This window comes from Zootoca vivipara, chromosome 2, assembly GCF_965207765.1.
Source record: "Zootoca vivipara chromosome 2, rZooViv2.hap1.1, whole genome shotgun sequence".
Taxonomy (NCBI): Eukaryota; Metazoa; Chordata; class Lepidosauria; order Squamata; family Lacertidae; genus Zootoca; species Zootoca vivipara.
This window is the reverse complement of record NC_142584.1, coordinates 106,963,488-106,985,696: the sequence shown is the minus strand read 5'-3', so window position 1 is coordinate 106,985,696 and position 22,209 is coordinate 106,963,488. Positions and strand designations below refer to the sequence as shown.

Genomic DNA, 22,209 nt, shown 5'->3' with positions numbered 1-22,209 from the left:
CTTTACACCCACGTGCTTAGATGCTCGCCAAGCCAGAAAACGATTTCATAGATCTAATGAAGAGGATTGTTGCACGGGAACCTGAACAAAAGACACTTCGGTTTTACACTGGGAGCGATTTGCAGCAGCACATCGCTGACACCTAGTGGCCGAGGGCGCGAAATCGGCGCCAAAGATGCGAGAACAGGTGTTAAAACAGGTGGACGTAGGCGCCTAGCGAGAGGGGAATGTGACTCACCCAGCTCGGCTCCTCCCAGCGCCACCCGCTGCTGCCCAGGGCCCCTGTCACCATTCGATGGAGGTGCCCCATGGTCAGTCTGGCAGCAAGAGATGGGGGTCAGGCACCCGCCCCCCCAGGACAGCAGAAGAACCTGCTGTGCATTGTAATTAAGACTCTCCCAGCTCTTGGTGTTGGCCCTTGCCGTCTTTCTGCTGCTTTGGGGGTGCTTTCAGTGCTGTTAAACGTTTACTTCATAAAATTTATAAATCGCTCGATTAAAAAAAAATCAGCACCCTCAAAGCTGTTTACAAAAAAGGGTTCCTTTTGCCAAGCCCACCCAGATATGTAAAGCTGACACGTATTTCAATACGTGATTTCATTTTATAATGTATATATTGAAACTGTGGGTTTCTTTTGTATTTTTGTCATTCTTTTAGGTTAAACTTGTTTTAAACTCTTACTTTATGTAAACCGCATAAAGGTGTTTTTTTTAATTAATCCAGATTCTGTCAAATAAATTAAAAGAAATATTTTAATACCTACATCTATCTATACCATTTTCTGCCAATACTGCAATACTAAATAATTACCTTTATATCCCACCAGTGGTGTGCAGTCAGTGGACGAGGGGGACTAGGCTAGTCCCTTAAATTTTCCCCTCCTTCTCAAAGCCCAGGAGGCTTCTGCCTGGTTCAGGGAGGGAGGTGTGATGCTCATGCGCAGAATGTCACACATGTGACATTGCCCCCCCCCCATCACACTTGCAATCTGGCACCTATCACAATCTGGCACCTAGTGTGTGCAGGATTGCAGCCTGAAAGCCCAGTCACCCACTCACAAGGGAGCAAGCCCCATTATCCTGCACAATTATGCCCACTTCAGAAGACAGGATAAAATACATTTCATGCAGACTATTCAGTTTTTTGTGGGCTACTTTTCAGGGCTGATTAACCACCTGGCTCAAACAAGGGTTGATTCAACTTTCGCACATAGTCCAGAGGAAGCACATTTGCCTGCAGTTCTTGACCTCTCTTAGGGTTTCCTCGATGTACTCGGCAAACCGGCGTGCTGAACTCCTTCATAATGCGAGGAGAGAAGGGAAAGGAACCCATCTAAAATAACTTCAGATGTGGGTGTTTTATTGATACTTCTATCCCAATAAAAACATTACAAAAAAGAGACTATTTACAAATTTGACCCAATGCTGTTCAACTGCTCGATCGAGGTTTTAGATCGAATTACCATTTAAACGGTACGAGTCTGTTCCAAATCCATTCTGGCACCCTGGCATGTACATTTTTAATGGCTGTTTAGTTGTCTTAACCTATTCTGTATCAGCAGTAGCTCAACTAGAACAGCAGGGCCACATCCGCTCAGAGAACGAGTGGCAGCAGGCAAGCTCTAGCCACTTCTGTTAAGAGGAAGCTGAACCTAGAGATGTTTTGCTGCTCCTCTTCATCCGTTCTTGACCGGAGGGGAGTCATCAGGCAACCCCTACGAAACCTTCTTCTCCTTCCTCTCTGTCTCTCTGCTGCTCCTTGACAGTTAGGGGCAGGAGGATGCAGCCACACCCCCACCCCGACTTCCGTTTCCCATCAGAAAGTGCAAGGAGAGAGATATGGGAGTGCCGGCAGTTCCCCGGCCTTCAGGAACTGTGTTTCTGCCGCTTCCAGAAGCGCTTGACATCTGAGTGGCCGGCGGGCGTCACCACCATGAGACGTTTGGCCGGGTTCTCGAAGACAAGGACCCCGAGTTCCTTCGCGTGGTTGCGCAGAAGCTCGAAGTCAACCTGGGACAGGAACTGGTTGTAGAGGACACCTGGGGGGAGAGCGAGAGAGCGAGAGAGCAGAAAGACATGGTGAAAAAGGACAGAGGAGGGCTCAAGAGTTTCATATGCAAGGAGAAGATGGGGAGGCAGGCAGAGAAGGGTCAGGGAAAAGAGATGGGAAAGGCACAAGGGAGAGGACTGAGGGGGAGATGGTGGATGCAAAGAAGTGGGGATGAGAACCAGGGTGGATTTGATTTAAATCAAATCGATTTAAATCACTAGTCAGTAAGAGGCATAATCTTAAAATTTACAACAAGATGGTTTCATTTTTGGAATTTCAGAGTAGTTTTTACAGTTATATCAAAAATTACGAAATTGGTTGTACTATTAGAAATAGACAGATGATTACAAAATTATTGTGAGGTTTAATAAGTTAACTGTCCATATTAGGACAACTTTTCTGCTGTGCTTTACTAGGAGAAAAATAATCATTTCCTTAATAACAATTTTTTTAAAAAAATGAACTAAAACAACAACATTATAGCATATGTATCTATGTTTATTAACTGATGTGGTTAAACAATTTTTTTAAATAAAAAGCTGGGTTTTAGCACACATCCTTATTTCCTGATGAATGGCATTTGGAATATAAAGTAACTTAAATACGGTAGAAAAGTACGTTTAGAAAGATTTTTCCTCCAAAAGCATTTTATTTTAAAAATCCGATTAAATTTTTTAAAAAACTGATTATTATTTTTAATCATTGATTTTTATCCACCCTGATGAGAACACAACTGGCATGCTCCTCTTCTGTGGTTTCCAGAAACTGGTACAGTATTCAGAAGCATTGCTGCTTCGGACCGTGGAGGAGGCAAAAGAGGAATGAGAGCTTGATGTGAAAGAAGGAAGGGGGAAAAACCCAACATGGGTGAACCCAAAAAGGTGGATCCAAAGCAAGAAGGAAGTGGTGTGTGTGTGTGTGTGTGGAAAAGGGAAAAATAATCTACCAAAACACAGAGATATTTCCTCTAGAGATATGCCCCTTCTCTTCCCCATGTTCTTCCCTCTTTTCCACCCCACCGGGGTTCCTCACCCACCAACGCTCACCCTCAGAGAAGCGGAGTCTGTCTCGTTCCAGTTCCCACAGCCGGATCTGATCTGTGATGGTGGGAGGAAGCACCGGGGTCTATGGGGCAAGACATCAGAGAAAGAGTCAGGGACGCATATGGAAAAGACAATGCGGAAAACAAAAAACGATCTACCATATTGGCCTGAAATACAAGCCCCACTCCCCCCCCAATTCCAACCGTGAAAAGTTAAAGAGTGGTTTATATTCACGACCTTACAGTATGCAGCCAGGAGCGCGAGGAAAACAGCACCAGGAGTGTGACGGAGTGGCGCCCACCCCGTGCGTGGTCCCCCGTCCTCCCCCAAGGCCAGGAAGGGAGAGAGCGAGGAAAGGGAAACGCTTATATTCGGCTTTTATTTATTTATTCCCCCCCTCCAATTTTAAAGGTGCAGCTTATATTCGGGCCAATACGGTATTCCTATTGCTGCAGCAGCCGAGGCTTGCATTGGAATCTCCCTAGCATAGGTTACCCAGAATCCTCGAGGCCACATTCCAATTTCTCTTGCCAACATGTGACGCCCATCCTTAGCCTTTCATAAGAGCCCCGCAGGATCAGGCCCAATGACCCATCTAGTCCAGCACAATGTTCTCACAGTGGCCACCCAGATGCTCACGGGAAACCCAAAAGTGTAGCCTGAGTGCAACACTAATTAACAATAATAAAATTATATACAGTGGTACCTCTGGTGGTACCTCCGTTCTTAACCTGAAACCGTTCTTAACCTGAGGTACCACTTTAGCTAATGGGGCCTCCCGCTGCCGCCGCCACGCAATTTCTGTTCTCATCCTGAGGTAAAGTTCTTAACCCGAGGTAATACTTCCGGGTTAGCGGAGTTTGTAACCTGAAGTGTCTGTAACCCGAGGTACCACTGTACTGCCCTTTGTCCGTAGACCTCAGGGCGGTTCACAGCATAAAAATATCCCTCTCCCGACTTGTGATTCCTGGCAACTGGTATTCTGCCTCCAAACAGCTGAGCTAGAACACAGACTTATCCCACAAAGTCATTAAAAACAGCACCAAACCCTTTGGAAAGGGAGGTGTGATTCTTTTATATGCAGCCATCCACTGAGTGACCACACCCCCTGCCTTAGTTGGTCTTTAAGGTGCTACTGAAGGAATTTTTTTATTTTACACCCCCTGCCGTAATCCTCACCTGTTTCAGCATCACAGAGTGAGCTCTGGTACGTAGGAAATGAATGATCTGCGGGACGGAGAAAATAAAAAGGGAATGAAGCAGAGCTGGCCTTAATACTATTTGACTGACGCCATTTCTAGACGGCTTCCCACTGTTCCCAGTGGTGGCTTCGTCTGTGCTGGGAAACATCCAAAGGAAGGCAGGCTAACCAGCCCAGTAGACAGAAGCAAACTACACTCTGCTGTTGTTGTTGTTTAGTCGTGTCCGACTCTTCGTGACCCCATGGACCAGAGCACGCCAGGCACTCCTGTCTTGCACTGCCTCCCGCAGTTTGGTCAGACTCATGTTCGTAGCTTCGAGAACACTGTCCAACCATCTTGTCCTCTGTCATCCCCTTCTCCTTGTGCCCTCCATCTTTCCCAACATCAGGGTCTTTTCCAAGGATTATTCTCATGAGATGGCCAAAATATTGAAGCCTCAGCTTCAGGATCTGTCCTTTCAGTGAGCACTCAGGGCTGATTTCCTTAAGAATGGATAGGTTTGATCTTCTTGCAGTCCATGGGACTCTCAAGAGTCTCCCCCAGCACCATAATTCAAAAGCATCAGTTCTTCGGTTAACAGTTTAAAGGGAGCCTAGCAGAGTGTCAATTCTTCAGAAGAATTGATGCCGAAGAATTGACACTCTGCTAGGCTCCCTTTAAACTGGTTAACCCAACAGCCTCTCCCTGGTTCCCCACCTGGTCTGCCGTGATGCCATTGGCGATGGCTTGCTGCACGCTCTCCCGGGTGACTTGAGCCACCACCAAGTTGGGGAAGCGGTAGAGCATCTCGGAAAAGAGGGCGATGAGCGCAATCTGTAGTTCAGAATCTGCAAACCAGGGCAGAGAGAGAGAGAGAGAGAGAGAGAGAGAGAAAGTCAAGAGCTTAACTTTTGAAAGTAAGTACACCCCTTCTACCCAGAAAAATGTCTACCAAGCTGAGATTGTTTTGGTGCGTGCAAGATGAACAAAAAGTTACTCTGCACATGCTCACATGTACTCTCTTCTAGTATTATTTCACAGCTGAACCCAAGAATGGAAAATTCTTAAAACCTGGGTGCTTAATGATAATAATAATAATAATAATAATAATAATAATAATAATAATAATAATAATAATACCCATCTGGCTGGGTTTTCCCAGCCATTCTGGGCAGCTTCCAACAAAATATTAAAATACAATAATTCATCAAGTATTAAAAGCTTCCCTAAACAGGGCTGCTTTCAGATGTCTTCTAAAAGTCAGATAGTTGTTTATTTCCTTGACATCTGACGGGAGGGCGTTCCACAGGGCGGGCGCCACTACCAAGAAGGCCCTCTGCCTGGTTCCCTGTGAGAACCTACCTTGCCTGCAGAAGGTCTCAGATTCAACCTCAGGCATTTCCATTGAGTTGAGTGGACAAACAGTCTGACCTAGGAGCTTCCTAGTCCTGAACTAGACCCCGAGTGAACCTGGCATTCACAAAAGCCCTCCAAGAGGGTCATGGATAATTAGGGGCTACCTACCTTGGTCTCCTCTCCGCGTTTAAGTGCCACTGGGTTACAAAACCCGTGTCATCATTTTGGATCTGCAGAGGTTGTGGCGGGGAGGCCCACAAAACCACAAACAAGACGACCATAGATAGCTGCCTTATACTGAGTCGCTTCACCGAGCCACCTAGTTCAGTATTGTCTACGGCAGTGTTTTTCAACCACTGTTCCGTGGCACACTAGTGTGCCGCGAGATGTTTCCTGGTGTGCCGTGGGAGAATTACTTTATATATAGTCAATATAGGCACAGAGTTAATTTTTTAAACATTTTCTAATGGTGGTGTGCCTCGTGGTTTTTTTCACAAAACAAGTGTGCCTTTGCCCAAAAAAGGTTGAAAACGGGGGTTTCCCAAACTTGGGTCTCTAGGTTCTTTTGGACTACAACTCCCATCTTCCCTAGCTATAGCAGGACCGGTGGCCAGGGATGATAGGGAACTGTAGTCCAAAAGCCGCCAGAGACCCAAGTGCAGAATTCAGCGGCCAGGTTGCTCACCGGAGCAAGACGGTTTGAGCATATTACACAAATCCTGGTCCGACTGCACTGGCTACCAATTAGTTTCCGAGCCCAATTCAATGCAAAGTGCTAGGTTTGACCTGTAAAGCCTTAAATGGCTCAGGACTGCAATACCTCAAGGACCGCCTCTTTCCATATGAACCCACTCAGACCCTGAGATCATCTTCTGAGGCCCTCCTTTGTGTGCCTCCTCCTTGAGAGGTCCGAGGGTGGCAACACGAGAACAGAGCCTTCTCTGCAGTGGCTCCCCGTCTGTGGAATGCTCTCCCCAGGGAAGTTCGTCTGGCGCCTTCATTATACACATTTAAACGTTCCTTTTTAACCAGGCATTTGGCTGATCTGATTTACATCCTATGACCTTTTAAAATGTGGGGTTTTTTTGGGGGGGGGCTATTGTGTTGTTGTTTTTATTAGGTATTTTGTTGCTTTATACCTTGATTTTATTCTGTGAACCGCCCTGAGACCCCCCCAGGTGCAGGGTGGTATATAAATTCAATCAATCAATCAATCATTAATAATATGGGAAACACGGATTAGCTGGGGCTCTCCAAAGTTTCAGGCAGGGGGCATTCACAGCCCTACCTGGAGATACCAGGAATTGCACCTGGGAGGCATGCAGACACTAAGATCCACCTTGGGAGTCAGCCTCTGACCTGTGTAGGCATAGATCCTGTAGTTGGTCTCCACAATTATGAAGCCCTGGTAATGGGTGTCCACTGTGGTGCCCGAGATGCCGGAGGAGAGGTTGATGGCCAGCCGTGTCGGGTAGTAACGGCGAGATTTCCTCTGGAAGGGGAGAAGGACGGATAATGACAGCAAGGCGCCTGCAGGCTTGAAATCCCTCAAACCTACCTAGCTCTGCTTACAAGTGCCACTCCAAACTTCCACTTTGAACTCATTTAAGTTCCGCATCTTTGCAGTAGGTGGAGTACAACTTTCTGTTCTTTTCCCCCACCCTGTTCTTTCCCGGCTTAGGGAGCTGGGTATGTTTAGCCTGGAGAAGAGAAGGTTAAGGGGCGATATGATAGCCATGTTCAAATATATAAAAGGATGTCATATAGAGGAGGGAGAAAGGTTGTTTTCTGCTGCTCCAGAGAAGCGGACACGGAGCAATGGATTCAAACTACAAGAAAGAAGATTCCACCTAAACATTAGGAAGAACTTCCTGGCAGTAAGAGCTGTTCGGCAGTGGAATTTGCTACCAAGGAGTGTGGTGGAGTCTCCTTCTTTGGAGGTCTTTAAGCAGAGGCTTGACAGCCACATGTCAAGAATGCTTTGATGGTGTTTCCTGCTTGGCAGGGGGTTGGACTGGTCTCTTTCAACTCTATGATTCTATGATTCCCGGAAAACCCCACATACGATCTAACTCAGCCAACGTCCTTGGGGGTCTTACCTTTCTCTGAAAGACGAGGCCAAATTCCCGAAGGTGCTGGAGGAAATTCAGCAGAGACTCGCTCATCCCTTCCACGGAATAGTCCTGGGAACAGATGGGTGGAACTGGGGGCTGATTTACTCACACACATGGTGGGGGGGGGGCACCACTTGGATCATTCAATGCTTCGTGCCTGCCAGCCGAATCAGGCCAAACTACTGAAAACCGCCAGGAGGCAATGTGAAATCTGTTGCAGTGATAGCGCATTCACACATGCAGGTCAACATCACCGCCGGATGCTGCTGATATCAAGCGATAGAACCTGCATTTGTGAAAGAGCCCACAGTGGCTCTCTACAGACATAACACACTTAACCATGCTTTGTTTTCCTGAAGCCCAATGTAAACAGCACCCCCAAGTGACTAAAACTAAGAATGTGGTATTCTTGTGGAAGTTTCCCCCACCTCTGCAGTCTTATAAAAATCACAGTTGAAAGGGGCAAGGACTCTTTTCCAGTCTGAGGTTGCCTTCCTCTTTGGGCAACTGTCCAGGCTGAAGCATATTCCCAAGAGGTAATGTAGCTTCTTATGTGGAGGGGGAAAAAACTAAGAAGGGACACAATAAAGATTTGTCAAGTTAAAAATGGGGAAATAAACAGGAATCAATCCTAAAAGGCATCTGGGGGAAAGGGGAATGTTTTCCCTGCAATGCAGAATTATGCTCCCTGCTTTATAAGCTCCACTAAAAGAGTGCTCCCCCTTTCCAATATCAACCATCACAGACCCTACGATCAACGGGGAATGGTGCCACTACTGCTACTGCCTGGATGGAGCTGCAGGGTCTCTTCAGTGGTGGCTCCCTATCTGTGAAATGCCTTCCCTTGGTAAGCTGTGCCTGCCTTTACCATTATTAACACCCAGGAGGAATTGGATGGCTGAAAGACCATGCTTCCTGACAACCCTGAAGTTCTAAATACATTCCTTGTATTTTCAATTGCTTTTAGGCTACTTTGTTGTTTGCCACCTGGGAGCCTAGGGGGGCAAGAGAGGTGTAGAAATTTAAACACCGCTCCTTCTTTCACTCACCTTGCCGAGAGTGGAGAAGCTGAGCTGGAAGAGAAAGGAAAGAATCTCCACCAGATCCATGCCCCGGGTCTGTAGGGGGAAAGAAAAGGTGGTTAAAACACAGCAGGGAGATAGCCAGAGCTGGGGGGGGGGCAGAGCCGGGGAAGTTGCCCCCTCTTCTCCTCACCTCAGCTGACTGGAGATATTGCAGCATGAAATACCAGAGCTGAGATGAGGTATCCAGCAACAGGAACTGGAAGCCGGAAGATGTGATGCAGGGGGGCTCCCCAGGTTCAGAACTAAGGAGGAAACACACAGAGGCTGGAGGAAAACAGAATGAGGTACTTACTCCTCTGTGGTGTACTTGGGTCTAGATCAGGAGAGGGAAAAGTTTTTCGTTCAACTTTCTGAGAGCCACCTGGCAGTGGTAGGTGGGGCCAGAGGTAATACTCGGTGGAGGAAAAGATATAGGTGCCGCATTTTTTCCTCCTCCCCAGTTTATTTATCATGAAAAGAGAGCCATTTTCTGCAAAAAGAAAATTCCTTTCCAGTCCTATGTTAGAAGCAAAAAAAAAAACTTGTTTTGATGAATTGGAAGAGCCGCCAAAAGATTCCATTGAGCACATGGATTGATAATATGGACAGATTAGCTACATACGAACCAATTGCATGTCAACGCAAAATAAGAATGGATAAATATGAAGAAATCTGGAACGAACATTTAAGCGATCAGGCGGATAGTGGTGGGAAGTAGAGGGAGGAGAGAGAGGTGGGAGAATATTTTTTAAAAAAAGGTGTCATAGGCATATCAGTGTATTCATATTTGAATTGTCAAATTGTGTTATCATGGTTTTTGTTGTGTCTTTTGTGGTTGATGCTTGTATCGAAAAATTGATTAAATAAATTAAAAAGAAGAAAAAAAGAGTGACATGGTTTGTGACCCCTAATCAGACAGGACCACTATTGAGAAATGTGCATAGGACGCTGAGATAGCTTCTTTTGCCATTCATTCCTACTCCCTGAACCCCATAGTTTGTCTATCTGCCTGTCTGGCCCTTTCTTCTTTGCCACTCACCTCTTCATCAGTCCAGCTTCAATGAGTAGCTGAGCTAAGTCCTGGCTCACGGCTGCACTTGGAGAGCCCACCATGAAATGCAGGATGACCTAGGAGGAGGCACAAAAATGGAACCGGGTGGGAGACAAAGGGTTTGTCCAGACTGGTTGGCCATTGGAAACAGGTGCATCCACACTGTTCTACCACAACTGTGGCAAATGGCCGGGCAAACAATCCATCTTCCCACGGCCCAGACTGAGAATCAGCAGCCAGGTGGCCTCCTCAAAAGACTCCTATGATGGAGCCCTGTAATGGAGCACAAACAAAACACTCACCTCCCACCTCTCCTCGGCGTACTTGTCAAGAGAAGGGACATCCCGGGCGTGCTTGTCGGGGCCCAGCTGGCCAGTGTCATCAGACCAGGCCTTGCCTCTGCAGAAATAACAATAACAATAATAATTTATTATTTATACCCCAGGTGGCTCTCAGAAAGCAAAAGAAAATAATCTATTAAACATTAAAAGCCTCCCTAAACAGGGCTGCCTTCAGATGTCTTCTAAAAATCTGGTAGCTGTTTTTCTCTTTGACATCTGATGGGAGGGCGTTCCACAGGGCGGGCGCCACCACCGAGAAGGCCCTCTGCCTGGTTCCCTGCAACTTGGCTTCTCGCAACGAGGGAACCGCCAGAAGGCTCTTGGTACTGGACCTCAGTGTCTGGGCAGAACGATGGGGGTGGAGATGCTGCTTCAGGTATACTGAACCGAGGCCATTTAGGGCTTCAAAGGTCAGCACCAACACTTTGAACTGTGCTCGGAAACGTACTGGGAGCCAATGTAGATCTTTCAAGACTGGTGTTATGTGGTCTCGGCGGCCACTCCCAGTCACCAGTCTAGCTGCCGCATTCTGGATTAGTTGTAGTTTCCGGGTCACCTTCAAAGGTAGCCCCATGTAGAGCGCATTGCAGTAGTCCAAGCGGGAGGTAACTAGAGCATGCACCACTCTGGCGAGACAGTCCGTGGGCAGGTAGGGTCTCAGCCTGCGTACCAGATGGAGCTGATAAACAGCTGCCCTGGACACAGAATTGACCTGCGTCTCCATGGACAGCTGAGAGTCCAGAATGACTCCCAGGCTGCGCACCTGGACCTTCAGGGGCACAGTTACCCCATTCAGGACCAGGGAGTCCTCCACACCTGCCCGCCTCCTGTCCCCCACAGACAGTACTTCTGTCTTGTCAGGATTCAACCTCAGTCTGTTAGCCGCCATCCATCCTCCAACCGCGGACGGAGAAAGAAGACGAGATGCAAGGAATGCTGTTGGACAGTTATAGAGCCAGCAGAAAGCTGCAGGAGGGACAGAGGTTTCTCAAAGCCATGACCCCTGGCCGAATAACACGAGAGCTGGCATTCTGAAACGCAGCCACCATTGGCTTCCACAGGTATGAAAGCGACAATGTCGTTCTCAGTCGGAAACAGAATGGTTGTAATCTACGTGCTCTTTTGCTCCCAAACCTTTTACCCTCCGCATCATGGTGAATTGCATTCCATGACATGAAAGGCTCCTCTCCAGCTCTCAGGGCAATTCCTAGTACAGTGCTTCAAATCAATCCCATTTGCTTGGTTTGTTTTGCTTCTAGTAATCATGGTTTCTCGGAGGGGAGATTGACAAGGAATATGCAGCATGCCGTTCCCAATCACTGATTACACCAGGGTTTCCCAAATGTGGGTCTCCAGCTGGTTTTGGACTACAGTTCCCACCATCCTTGACCATCTTGCTATCTAGGGATGATGGGAGTTGTAGTCCAAAAACAGCTGGAGACTGAAGTTTGGGAAACCCTGGACTAGATGCAACCATGTCTCTGCCAATGCCAGCGTGAGCATTAAACGATGGCTAAAGCAAACCATAAAAATGTGCAATAAATAAATAACATGCAAGGAGAAGGCAAGTGTCTGAAAAACCCATGGTTTGCAAGTCGCCCCACTATATCTGTGTGGAGCCATTAGAAAAGTTTTCTTTATTTCATTGCTCTATTTATTAAGGAAAGCATTCCTAATGCAATGCAACCAAAGTACATCAGTCAGAGGCCTGGTTTGCGCTTTACACCTAACCATGGTTTGTTTCGCAAAGATCTGATTGGTCTGAATGTCTGGATCCAGCCCAGCTGATTAACCACGGTTTGTTTCCTAGAAACAAGGTGAACCCATGGCTTGTTGCTGGATTACAAACTGTGCCCTGTTTTAACTGTTGTTTGGCATTATGCCTCAGCCAACAACCTTGGTTAACCCACCCCACCTCAGAACCTTATATGTTACAGAGATACAGTCATACCTCGGTTTAAGTACGCCTCGGTTTGAGTATTGTACAAGACAAGAGCAGCTTAAAAACAAAAGCAAGTGAAGAATAAACAATCTGTGGCTTGCTTGTTGAACAAATTGAGGTTAAAGCAAACTATGGTTTAGCGTTACATGTGAACACAGGCACATAGGGGATTATCCTCAGTGCATTAAATGCACCGAGCCACTCCCTCGGTTCCTAATTCTCTCCGTGGCTCTCGCTTACCCTCCCAGCAAGGCGATGCGCAGGTTCTCCTTAAAGATGGGGTTCAAGACGATTCCTTGGAGGCCGCCGGGGAGCACCTGCGTGTGCCAGAGCCGCAACCCCAGCAAAACATCCGAGCTTTCATCCTGCTCCCTGGAAGGCAAGAAGCAATTGTGCGCTAAGCTGAGTGCAAAACCAGGCTCTGGGGAAGATAAGGATCAGCTGGGCTGTTCCCTTGTCGAAGGGAAGAACGTAATATAAGAATTGGACCAGAAGATACTCGGAAACTCATCTGTGTGTGTGTGAATCACCAGGCTTCCACAGAACAGCAGCTTGGTTTCTCTTGCTGTTCTGATGCCTTGCTACACAGCCTGAGCTTTTGCTCCCACACTGTCCTGTCGCAACTCACTTGGTGAATTCCTTCTTGACCCACGATGCCACAGCGGCCTGAGGGAGGGGCTGTTCCAGGAAAAGCATCCTCATGACGTAGTTCTTGGCCAACCCCGGCAGCTCCCTGAAAATGCAAGAACGCAAGGCCAGCAGCGCTGTGAACACTAAATGCTTTTATACCATAACGCAGGGGGTGGCTAATCCGAGGCCCTCCGGGCGTTTCTAAAAAACAGCTCCCATTACCCGTGCCCCGTTGACAATGCTAATGGGAACTACATCTGGAGAGTCAGAGATTAGCCACAGCATCTACTGCTCAGAAGGCACCATTAAGGGTCAACAGTAGGGGTGGGGAACCTTTGGCGCTCAAGATATTGCTGGAGACAATTCCCACCCCTCTTGACCATTTGCCATGGTCCAAAAATGTACAGAAGACAATTAGTTAGGGAAGGCTGAGCTGGAATAAATTGTTTAAAACACACAGATCAACGTGTGGACGGTTTAGCGTGTAGCAAAACTGCTTTCACAAGTGATGCCGATCAAGTATTTTAAGGATCGACTTTTTTAAAAACTTGGAAACATGCTACTGTTTATTTTATTTATGTATTTAAAGGATTTTATATAGCACCTGTTCGCATAAACTATCAAGGGCAATGTGCAACATGAAAAACCAGAAAACAATACAAAATATAACCATGGGAATCACTGGCTCATCTAAAACAACAACTTGTTGGAATACTACTGCTAAAAAAAAAAGACTCGCCTTTTCCTGTTCTTGTGAATGGATGCAATTAAATACTAAAAGCACATTGAAGCAAGACACCAGAATGCACATAGAGTCGTACCTCGGGTTACGAACACCTTGGGTTATGAACTCCGCAAAACCGGAAGTATTTTTGCTGGGCGCGCATTCTGCACATGTGCAGAAACGGGGGCGCGGTTTGCGCATGCACAAAGTGCAGAAATCTCAGAAATTGTGCTTTGCGCATGCGCAAAATGGCACTTCGAGTTACGACCATTTCAGGTTACAAACTGTGTCCCGGAACGGATCGTGTTCGTAACCCGAGGTACTACTGTACAATAAAATAAAATATCTGCACATCTTGTTTACAGCAGGATTCTCCCCCAGCGCAGGCAACTTTAGAGAATCGAGGATTCGTGACTCAGTTAAGATCAAGCCTAAGGCTGCAATCCTAACTCCACTTACCCAGGAGTAAGCCACATATAAACAGGACTTACTACTGAGTAAGCATGGTTAAGCTTGAACTGTAAAAAAATCTAGTTAGGAAAGTAAAACGATTCTTTTATTCCACCCTCCCCGCTCTGGCCAGCACCCCAATATTTGGGAAGGGGGTTCTTGCTCACCGAAAGACAGCTAGGCATGTGGCAGGATGGTTGTAGAGCCGGTCTAAGATGCCAGGGCTGAGGCCCCGCAGGAATTCATGAAGGTTCTTGCATTTCAGCTGTACCCTCTGCAATTTCATCATTGACTCCATAGTAATCTACAGGAGGAAGGATGTTTTAACATATATATATGTATTTTTTGGGGGGGGGGGAAATGGGATTCTGAACCCAATCATTATCAGCACAGGTAAGCACCCAATTGTGAATCACTGAACTGCAGAGTGGGAAGAGACCACGAGGGTCATCTAGCCCAACCTCCAGAAATACAGGGATCTTTTGCCCAACGTGGGGCTCGAACCCATGACCCTGACATTAAGAGTCTCTAGAAGAAGAAGAAACACCCTGCCGAAAGTATAACAGCCTGAGCTTGGCCTGCTATGCAGAACATAGACACAAGCAGGGTCAGGATCCTTGCTCCTGTGCAACATTGCAAGCTCATTCTTCTTCTTTTTCCAGATTACTTTAACCAAAAAGATCCCAGATCAGGTTGCAATAATATGTGACTGCTTAGCATTTTTTTATGATTACGTGGAATACATAATTCTGTTACACACACACACACAAATACATTATTATCGGTCAAATAATATATAATCAGAAAAATAAGGTGTATGCGTTTTTTTTAAAAAAATTATTGGTTTAAAACAGAACAACAAATCTACATGAATACATGCAAGCTTAATATCTTACAAATACAAAGAGCCCTTACCCTGAGGCGGGAACCAGCTCAAGCAATAAAATAATCTTCCATATTTTTAATCAGGAAGTCTCTCCGCCCCCTCCCTGCCGGCCTCAATTGCCCTTACTTCCACTACGGGCTGCAATCCTCCTCAGCCAGGTTCTGAAGGTGCAACGTCTACTCAGGAGTAAGCCTCACTACGGTAAATCCAGCGGGAGCTACTCTTAGGCAGTAACTGCTTGAGAGCCGCCTTGGAATGGTGCTTACTCGGAAAGCCTGGATAGGAATTGCACCGATCGTTCGTTGCAAGACGGTTGCAAACGTCTTTTGCAATTTCTTGGCAATGCATGCGGCTTTGTGCTTGCACTTCTCCGCCCCACAACTAATTCCCAGACAGTCCCGTCGCCTTGAGGAACCCCTTTTTTTCCTTTCTGCAACGTCCCCTTAGGCTGCAACCCTCACCTCGCTCACGTGAGAGTAAGTCCCATTGAATTCAATGGAACTTCCTTCCTAGCACGCGCTCCCGGAGCTGCAGCGCTGCGCTCTCCTCTCTCTCTCTCTCTTCCTTTTTACCGTCCTGCAAAGAGACTCGGTCCAGTCCTCACCTCGCATGCATTTTCCCGATCTTCAGCTCCTCCGGATTTCTCTTGGCTCAGACAACCCAGCAAAGCCCTTCCTCTTCCTAGGGCTCTAAGCTCCCGTCATGCATTTCACACGAGACAGACAGGAAACCCGCCAGAGAGAGGTCGGGGTCGGCCTCTTGCTCTGCACGTGAGCTTCTTGCGTTTCCCCTCCGGCTGCAGAAAAAGCCGCGCGTCCCCTTCTCCCTTTTTGCAGCGGGTGCCTATGAAGGTAAGACTAGAGAGTCTCTTCGGAAACTTAATTGCAAACATGTCTTTTTCGCTCTCTGACCTGATCGGAGTCGTTGCCTTTCCCCGCCCCAGTATTTCAGATTGACATTTTCTTTCTGAAGCGCAGTTGTTGTTTTGGCACCATGGCTGTTTCCTATTTTCGGCATTGATTTCTTATTTATTTTTGCTTTCCGCAAGAAAATGTCTCAAAGTGACTTACGCATGCAGTAACGTGTGAAAAGAACCTGACAGTCTGTTTGAAAGCGACACAAATAAATAAGGAAAATGCAACAAATGTCCTTAAAGCAGGCATGGCTAAACTTGGCCCTCCAGCTGTTTTGGGACTACAACTCCCATCATCCCTAGCTAACAGGACCAGTGGTCAGGGATGATGGGAATTGTAGCCCCAAAACAGCTGGAGGGCTAAGTTTGGCCATGTCTGCCTTAAAGGATCGGTCAAGACCCATGACAGATTTTAAGTGATTTTGTCTGTGTTTTGGAAACCCATGCCCTATATTGTATTTCATTGTGTTGGCCACACTAGTGGCCAAAATTGTGGAAACGTTTTGGAAAAAGGGTATTTCTGGGGTTTGATGACTGATAACACCACTTTTTTGGGGGGGGGTAATACCATAAAATTATATATCAATGGGAAGATGATTTAATGAAGAATGTAATGCAACACAGTTTGTTCAATTATCTGTATTCTATCAAATGTTATAGCCAAATAACCAGAAAAGGGAAGCACAACTTGCTTAGGTTGATATGCAATAGCTTTCCTTCCTTTGAATGTAGCCAATGAGCATGGTGTTATGAGCCACCAATCCTCGGAAATACACTTTCCCCAAAAGGTTTCCATAATTTTGGCCACTAGTGTAGGTCCTCAGCGTGGAGAGGATGGAGAAATGCAGTTCGGTGACAAAGAGAAGGCAGAACTACTCCACGTCTGCTTTGTCCCTGTCTTCACCCAAAAGGAAATCTGAAAGATAAAAAACTTCCCTTCTTCCCCTCTTCTGATTCTGTCAGATTTCTGGCTGGCTGGGAGGAAGGGACTACAATTTTGGACTACAATTCCCATCTTCCCCGACCACTGGTCCTGTTAGCTAGGGATCATGGGAGTTGTAGGCCAAAACATCTGGAGGGCCGCAGTTTGGGGATGCCTGCCTTAAAGCAGGTCCTGAACGCAACAGGACCCAGCCCACTTGTGATCCCAAGCAAATGGCATTCAGAGACTATTTCATGGAATTGGAGAGCTGGAAGGGACCCCCAAGAGCATCTAGTCTGAGCCCTTGAAATCAGTGCCGAATTTACATATAAACTAAACAAGCTATAGCTTAGGGCCCCACTCTCTTGGGGGGCCCAAAAAAAATGTAAAGGGGGAAAAAACTGGATGTACATTTCCAAAATATAAGATAATAAACAAAATAAAACCTACATACAGCAACAGTGTTTTTGTGTTGTGTATGGACCTATTAGTTGTTGTGTATTAGTGTATGGACAATTTGTTGTTGACAAAGGACAGCTGGACATATAAAGGGCCCCATTACCTTAAGGCCTCATCAAACCTAAATCCGGCCCTGCTTGCCATACAGGAATCTTTTGCCCAACATGCGGCTTGAACCCACGACTCTGAAAAAGTCCAACATATTGCCTTGGAGAGTAAGCATATAACTGTTTTCAAATGTACACCATTCCCCACCCCCATATATTCAATAAACATTTATTTTGCTTGGTTTTCATTTCTGCAGGTTCCACCTACCCACTGTGCAAGGATGGAAAAGAGAGCTTTTGTTACTGCAAGACCGGGGTAGCTGCGAGAGAGGTGTGCTTCCCCCTCCCCTCTGGACATGGCTGAGAACTGAATGCGTCCCATTCCAAGCATGCCGTTGGCCCGGTACAATTCTGGGCCTGTCCGGCACCTGTGTTCTCTCTGCCGTTTGCTTCTCCGGGCTGGGAAGAGGCACTGGGGGGCACCTGGCGTTTGGAGATCTTACTCCCAAGCGAGGAAGCCTGAAGGAAACCAGACGGATCTCCATAGCCCAGCAGGGAAAACGCCCCACCTGAAAAATAAGGCAGAGAAACAGAAACGGCAGCGGGAGAGGCTGGAGGCCATCGAAGCTGGGCTGCTTGCTGGGTCCAAGGTGAGGCGGTGCTTGGAGGACCAGAGATGTCCCCACTTTGCCTATTTATTTAATAGGGGAGAATCAAGTGAGGAAGGGCCGTTGCTCAGAGGGAGAGCATCTGCTCTGCATGCTGAGGATCTCCGGTTCAATCCTCGGCAGGATTTTTAAAGGTCATGATTTAAAAAATAAATAAATTTTAAAAATGGATTTTTAAAAATTTAAATTGGATATTTAAAATTTAAATTGGATTTTTTTTAAAAAAAATGCTTTTGGAGGAAAAATCTTTGTAAAGAGAGTTTTCTACTCAAGTTACATTACAGTCCAAAGGCTATTCATCAGGAAATAAGGATTTGTTTTTAATTATGTCGCATGAAGCTTTATATGCAATGTTTACATTTTTTGGTAAATGAATTCCATTAACCCATTCACAATGTCATGCTCTTCTAGAGGTTTCTGTAAGATTATTTGGGGCAGTTTTTCTAATGAGAATATATTCTCACAGATGCTTGTTTTTGCAGCTCTCAAAAGTGTGAATTTGTGTCTGCAGAGATAACATGCCTTTTCTTCAAAGGAAAAATGTTATCAAATAAACATACAGAGTTGAGGGGAAAACCTTAATCCCATTGTTCTTTTGCAAATTTATATACAGTGGTACCTCTACTTGCGAATTTAATGTGCTCCGAACGCACATTCGTAAGTAGAAAAAAATTTATAAGTCGAATCCCATAGGAATGCATTGGGAGAAAAAATTCGTAAGTAGAAGCAACCCTATCTAAAAATTTGTAAGTAGAAAAAATCCTATCTAAACCGCATCCAAGATGGCGGATGGAGCTCCGTTCGTAAGTAGAAACATTCATAAGTAGAGGTACCACTGTACACAGAATCAACCCCTTACCTGTTTAATACTAAGTTCCAAGAGGTTCAATGAAGAGATGGTTTGGAGTGGAATAGATCTTCACAAGTAGCTAAGTGTGAAGCCGTAAAAATGAAAGTGCAACCTTGTGAGCAGAATACTCCACAAGTCTTGGGATCTTTGTGTAATAATTGTGCAGGTTTACTATTTCAAAAATGAAACCTTCATCTGGTTGTAAATATTAAGATTATGCCAGCAAGAATGAGTCTTTCTGGGGGAAAAAGTTTTTTTAAAAAGTTTTACTGGCTACCGGTAGTGATTCAAATCAATTTGATTTAAATCAATTCGATTTAAATCAAATCCACCCTCATCCTTGGCATCTCCAAGTAAGACTTGCAGAGGAAAAGCAGGAGCCCAGCCCTGGGAGCCATCTTGTCTCTGCTTTATTTTGCAGGAGCAGCCGCCAAACCAAGGCAGGGGCCGAACCTTGAAAAGCACCGTTCTGTACGACATCCCAACCGCAGCTGGAGAAAAGAAAGGTAATGGTGGGGGGAACAGAACTCCTTGCCGTTCCCATAGGCTCCTGCATCTATGTTATCTCTCGCTTGGACTACTGTAATGCGCTCTATGTGGGGCTACCTTTAAAGGTGACCCGGAAACTACAATTAATCCAGAATGCGGCAGCTAGACTGGTGACTGGGAGCAGCCGCCGAGACCACATAACACCGGTCCTGAAAGACCTGCATTGGCTCCCAATACGTTTCCGAGCACAATTCAAAGTGTTGGTGCTGACCTTTAAAGCCCTAAATTGCCTCGGTCCAGTATACCTGAAGGAGTGTCTCCACCTCCATCGTTCTGCCCGGACACTGAGATCCAGTGCCCAGGGCCTTCTGGTGGTTCCCTCACTGCGAGAAGCCAAGTTACAGAGAACCAAGTAGAGGGCCTTCTCGGTAGTGGCACCCGCCCTGTGGAACGCCCTCCCACAGACGTTTAGAGGACATCTGAAGGCAGCCCTGTTTAGGGAAGCTTTAAATCTTTAAGACATTAGTGTATGTATCCTATATAATAATTTGCAAGTTGTCCCTGCGTCCAAGCTGTCCCGTGTGTCCCTGGGGTACTGCGCATGGGCCCCAGGGACACAGGGATTGGACAGCAGAGACGACGTACACACACACACGCGCGCTCTCCCCCCCCCCACCTACCGTTTCCCTGCGGCCGCCAACTGCTGCTCCCAACAATCATTTAACGGGTGCTAAATTTAATGGGCGGCCTCTTGGTGGTGGTGGCGGCGGGGCAGGCCCAAGGTGGAGGTGCTACTCTTGCCGCCTCCTCCGCCGCCCGAAGAGCAGCCAGCGCAGCAGGCCGAGGGAAGCAGCCCCGGCAGCAGCTACACTCTGCAGGCCACGCTGCTGGCACTATTGTAGTGAGAGAGAGAGGGAGGCTGAGCGGGGGAGGAGCGGAAACAGGCAGAGACCACCCCCGGTGCCCATCTCCGAGCCCAACGGCCCCACTCGCAAACACAGGGGCTACTGGAGACAAAGGCGACCTAACCGAAGCCCCCCCCCATCCAAATAAACCCCCGACCGCCGCGCTTCCCATACGCAGCGCACTTTCAACCGACACACACACAAAGCGGGGTGGGGGTGGGGGAAGGAATTATTTGTTATAGAAGCCGGAACTGGCAGTTTTCAATGCGGTGTGAGGAAGGCCAAGTGACGGGCAAAGAGAAGAGCCGGGTGGGGGGCGAATGTGTGGGGTTGGAGGCGGTGGACTGGCAAGCGAGGAAGTTCCTTCCAAGGGGCACCTTGAAGGAGCGGGCGGGAGAGAAGAAGCACGTCTTTTGCCAGCAGTACAATTCTCTGTCCGCTTACACAGGAGTAAACCCCGCTGTCCCTATAGGATTGCTTCTCCCTCCCCCCACCCGACAGAGCCGGCATTTGGCTCTGTCAGGTGGGGGCAGGGAGAAGCAGAGGATCAGATTGCTTCTCCCTCCCCCCACCCGACAGAGCCGGCAACCCCGGGATGTTCTAGCGCCGGCATCCTCAGTCTGCCGATGTGAACAAGAGGGGAAGAATGAGAGCTGTGGAATGCCATCCTGCAATGTTGAAATTGCCATTGTAATTTCCACTCCCTTCTCCGTTGCCTCGCTCGCTTTCTCACCTCTTTGAACCTCCCCCGCCCTGTCCTTCTTTCTTCCTCCCCCCCCCTTTTCAGCGATCCTATTTTCCTCTCCCCCCCCCCTGCACTCTGGGGTCTGATTAAACGAGAAGGAAGTTTGGGAGTGGAGGCTGCGAAGCTCTCCCTTTAAGAGGCAGCCTGCAACCACGAATTGTTGAAATTGTCATTGCAGGCTGCCTCTTAAAGGGAGAGCTTCACTCCCACACTTCCTTCTCATTTAATCAGACACCGGAGCACGGGCAGGGAGGGGACGTTTGAGGAAACCCTTCTTGGAGTGGTTTAAAGCCACAGCGTCCCCTGGTAAAAGGCTGAGATTTCTTCACCAGCCCTGTTTACTTGCTACAGCCTTTCGCCTTCTTCCCCCAGTGTCCTGCCAGGTTGGCCCCTGATCCTGTTATGGCACTTAGGTCTTTTATTGGGCAGATGATGAGACAACTTTATAGGGACAGGAAAAGGCTGGATCTTCCTGAAACTTTTTCTTTCTTTCTTGGCTTTCACGGGGTGGGTGGGGAGGATGAAAGGGTGTCGTTTCCTCCCTGTCACACAGCCTTTCACGCGATCGTGGAGAGTGACGCTGCCCCGTCAAGAAGGGGGACGCAGCTGGCCCCCCTCTTTCCCTCATCCCCACCGGCCAATATTTCATATTGTGTCTTCCGGGGGAGGGTCCCACACGATATATCTGCGCTTTTGGGCTTAGTCACAGGTGCATCGGTGATAGCAGCACTCCCGGGCGAGGGCAGGGCGCCGACTCTCTTCTCCTAGAACGTGAGAATTGGTGTTTTCTAGGCAGTGCCATCTGAAGTATTCGTATTCTTCCCTAGTGCACCATCAGTTCACTAAAGCATGAGACTCATTAATCTCAGGGAGTCAAGGATTCGAGCCCCACGTTGGCCAAAAAGAATCCTGCATTGCAGGGGGTTGGACTAGATGACCCTGGGAGTCCCTCCCAGCTCTATGATTCTATCCATGTATTCTGAATTAAGTGATCAGGCATTGCTAATGTAATCGTCTAACTGCGGTCACTGAACCCTCCTGTCCAAACTGTTCTAAGGCTGCACCTCCGCTGCCCTTAGTACACAAGTTAAACATTATGTCTTATCATTAAAAGCATTTCTTTCTTTCTAGAGAGAGAGGGAAAGCCGCAGCCCCGCTGCTCCTCTCACATATATTCTAGCGCCCGTTATTGAACGGGCTGAAATACACTAGTAAGTTATAAGATGCTGTATAAGTTATGCTGTAACTGCCGCAAGAATATTAATAGCAAAAAATTGGAAGGCTGTTCACGTTCCGACAAAAGAAGAATGGCAAGATAAATTATTTAATTATTATACTTTGGCTATAAAATATGAAGAAATTAAAGGAATCAAGAAGGAT

General features: G+C 47.2%; 2 protein-coding genes across 5 annotated transcripts in view; one reads left to right on the top strand and one right to left on the bottom strand.

The window, feature by feature from the left end:
- Positions 1-1,338: 1,338 nt before the first annotated feature.
- Positions 1,339-15,514, bottom strand: GTF2H4 (general transcription factor IIH subunit 4). Of its 3 annotated transcripts, none has more exons than XR_015948321.1 (14): positions 15,436-15,514; positions 14,113-14,249; positions 12,770-12,874; positions 12,382-12,513; positions 10,161-10,257; positions 9,847-9,935; positions 8,959-9,070; positions 8,793-8,861; positions 7,729-7,812; positions 6,918-7,121; positions 4,991-5,121; positions 4,272-4,319; positions 3,096-3,174; positions 1,339-2,038 (listed from the first exon to the last, which is right to left on the bottom strand). XR_015948321.1 is itself a non-coding variant. In XM_035107219.3 (14 exons), exons 2-14 carry the CDS (start codon positions 14,241-14,243, stop codon positions 1,866-1,868), a joined length of 1,383 nt encoding a protein of 460 aa, XP_034963110.1. In that variant the 5' UTR covers positions 14,244-14,249; positions 15,293-15,514; the 3' UTR covers positions 1,339-1,865. The 3 variants fall into 3 exon arrangements, 2 of the variants coding, with proteins under 2 accessions (XP_034963110.1, XP_034963109.1); XM_035107219.3 differs by having other exon boundaries at positions 6,989-7,121; positions 15,293-15,514; XM_035107218.3 differs by having other exon boundaries at positions 6,989-7,121.
- A 32-nt stretch (positions 15,515-15,546) lies between these two features.
- The window catches only part of VARS2 (valyl-tRNA synthetase 2, mitochondrial), a 35,649-nt gene continuing 28,986 nt past the window's right edge, over positions 15,547-22,209 (top strand). The window contains exons 1-3 of one of the 2 annotated variants that reach the window (XM_035107223.3): positions 15,547-15,682; positions 17,430-17,822; positions 19,112-19,196. In XM_035107223.3, coding sequence (XP_034963114.3) covers positions 17,544-17,822; positions 19,112-19,196 — 364 coding nt within the window. In that variant the 5' untranslated portion in view covers positions 15,547-15,682; positions 17,430-17,543. The remainder of the gene's footprint in view (positions 15,683-17,429; positions 17,823-19,111; positions 19,197-22,209) is intronic. The other variant, XM_035107226.3, reaches the window with a different exon arrangement.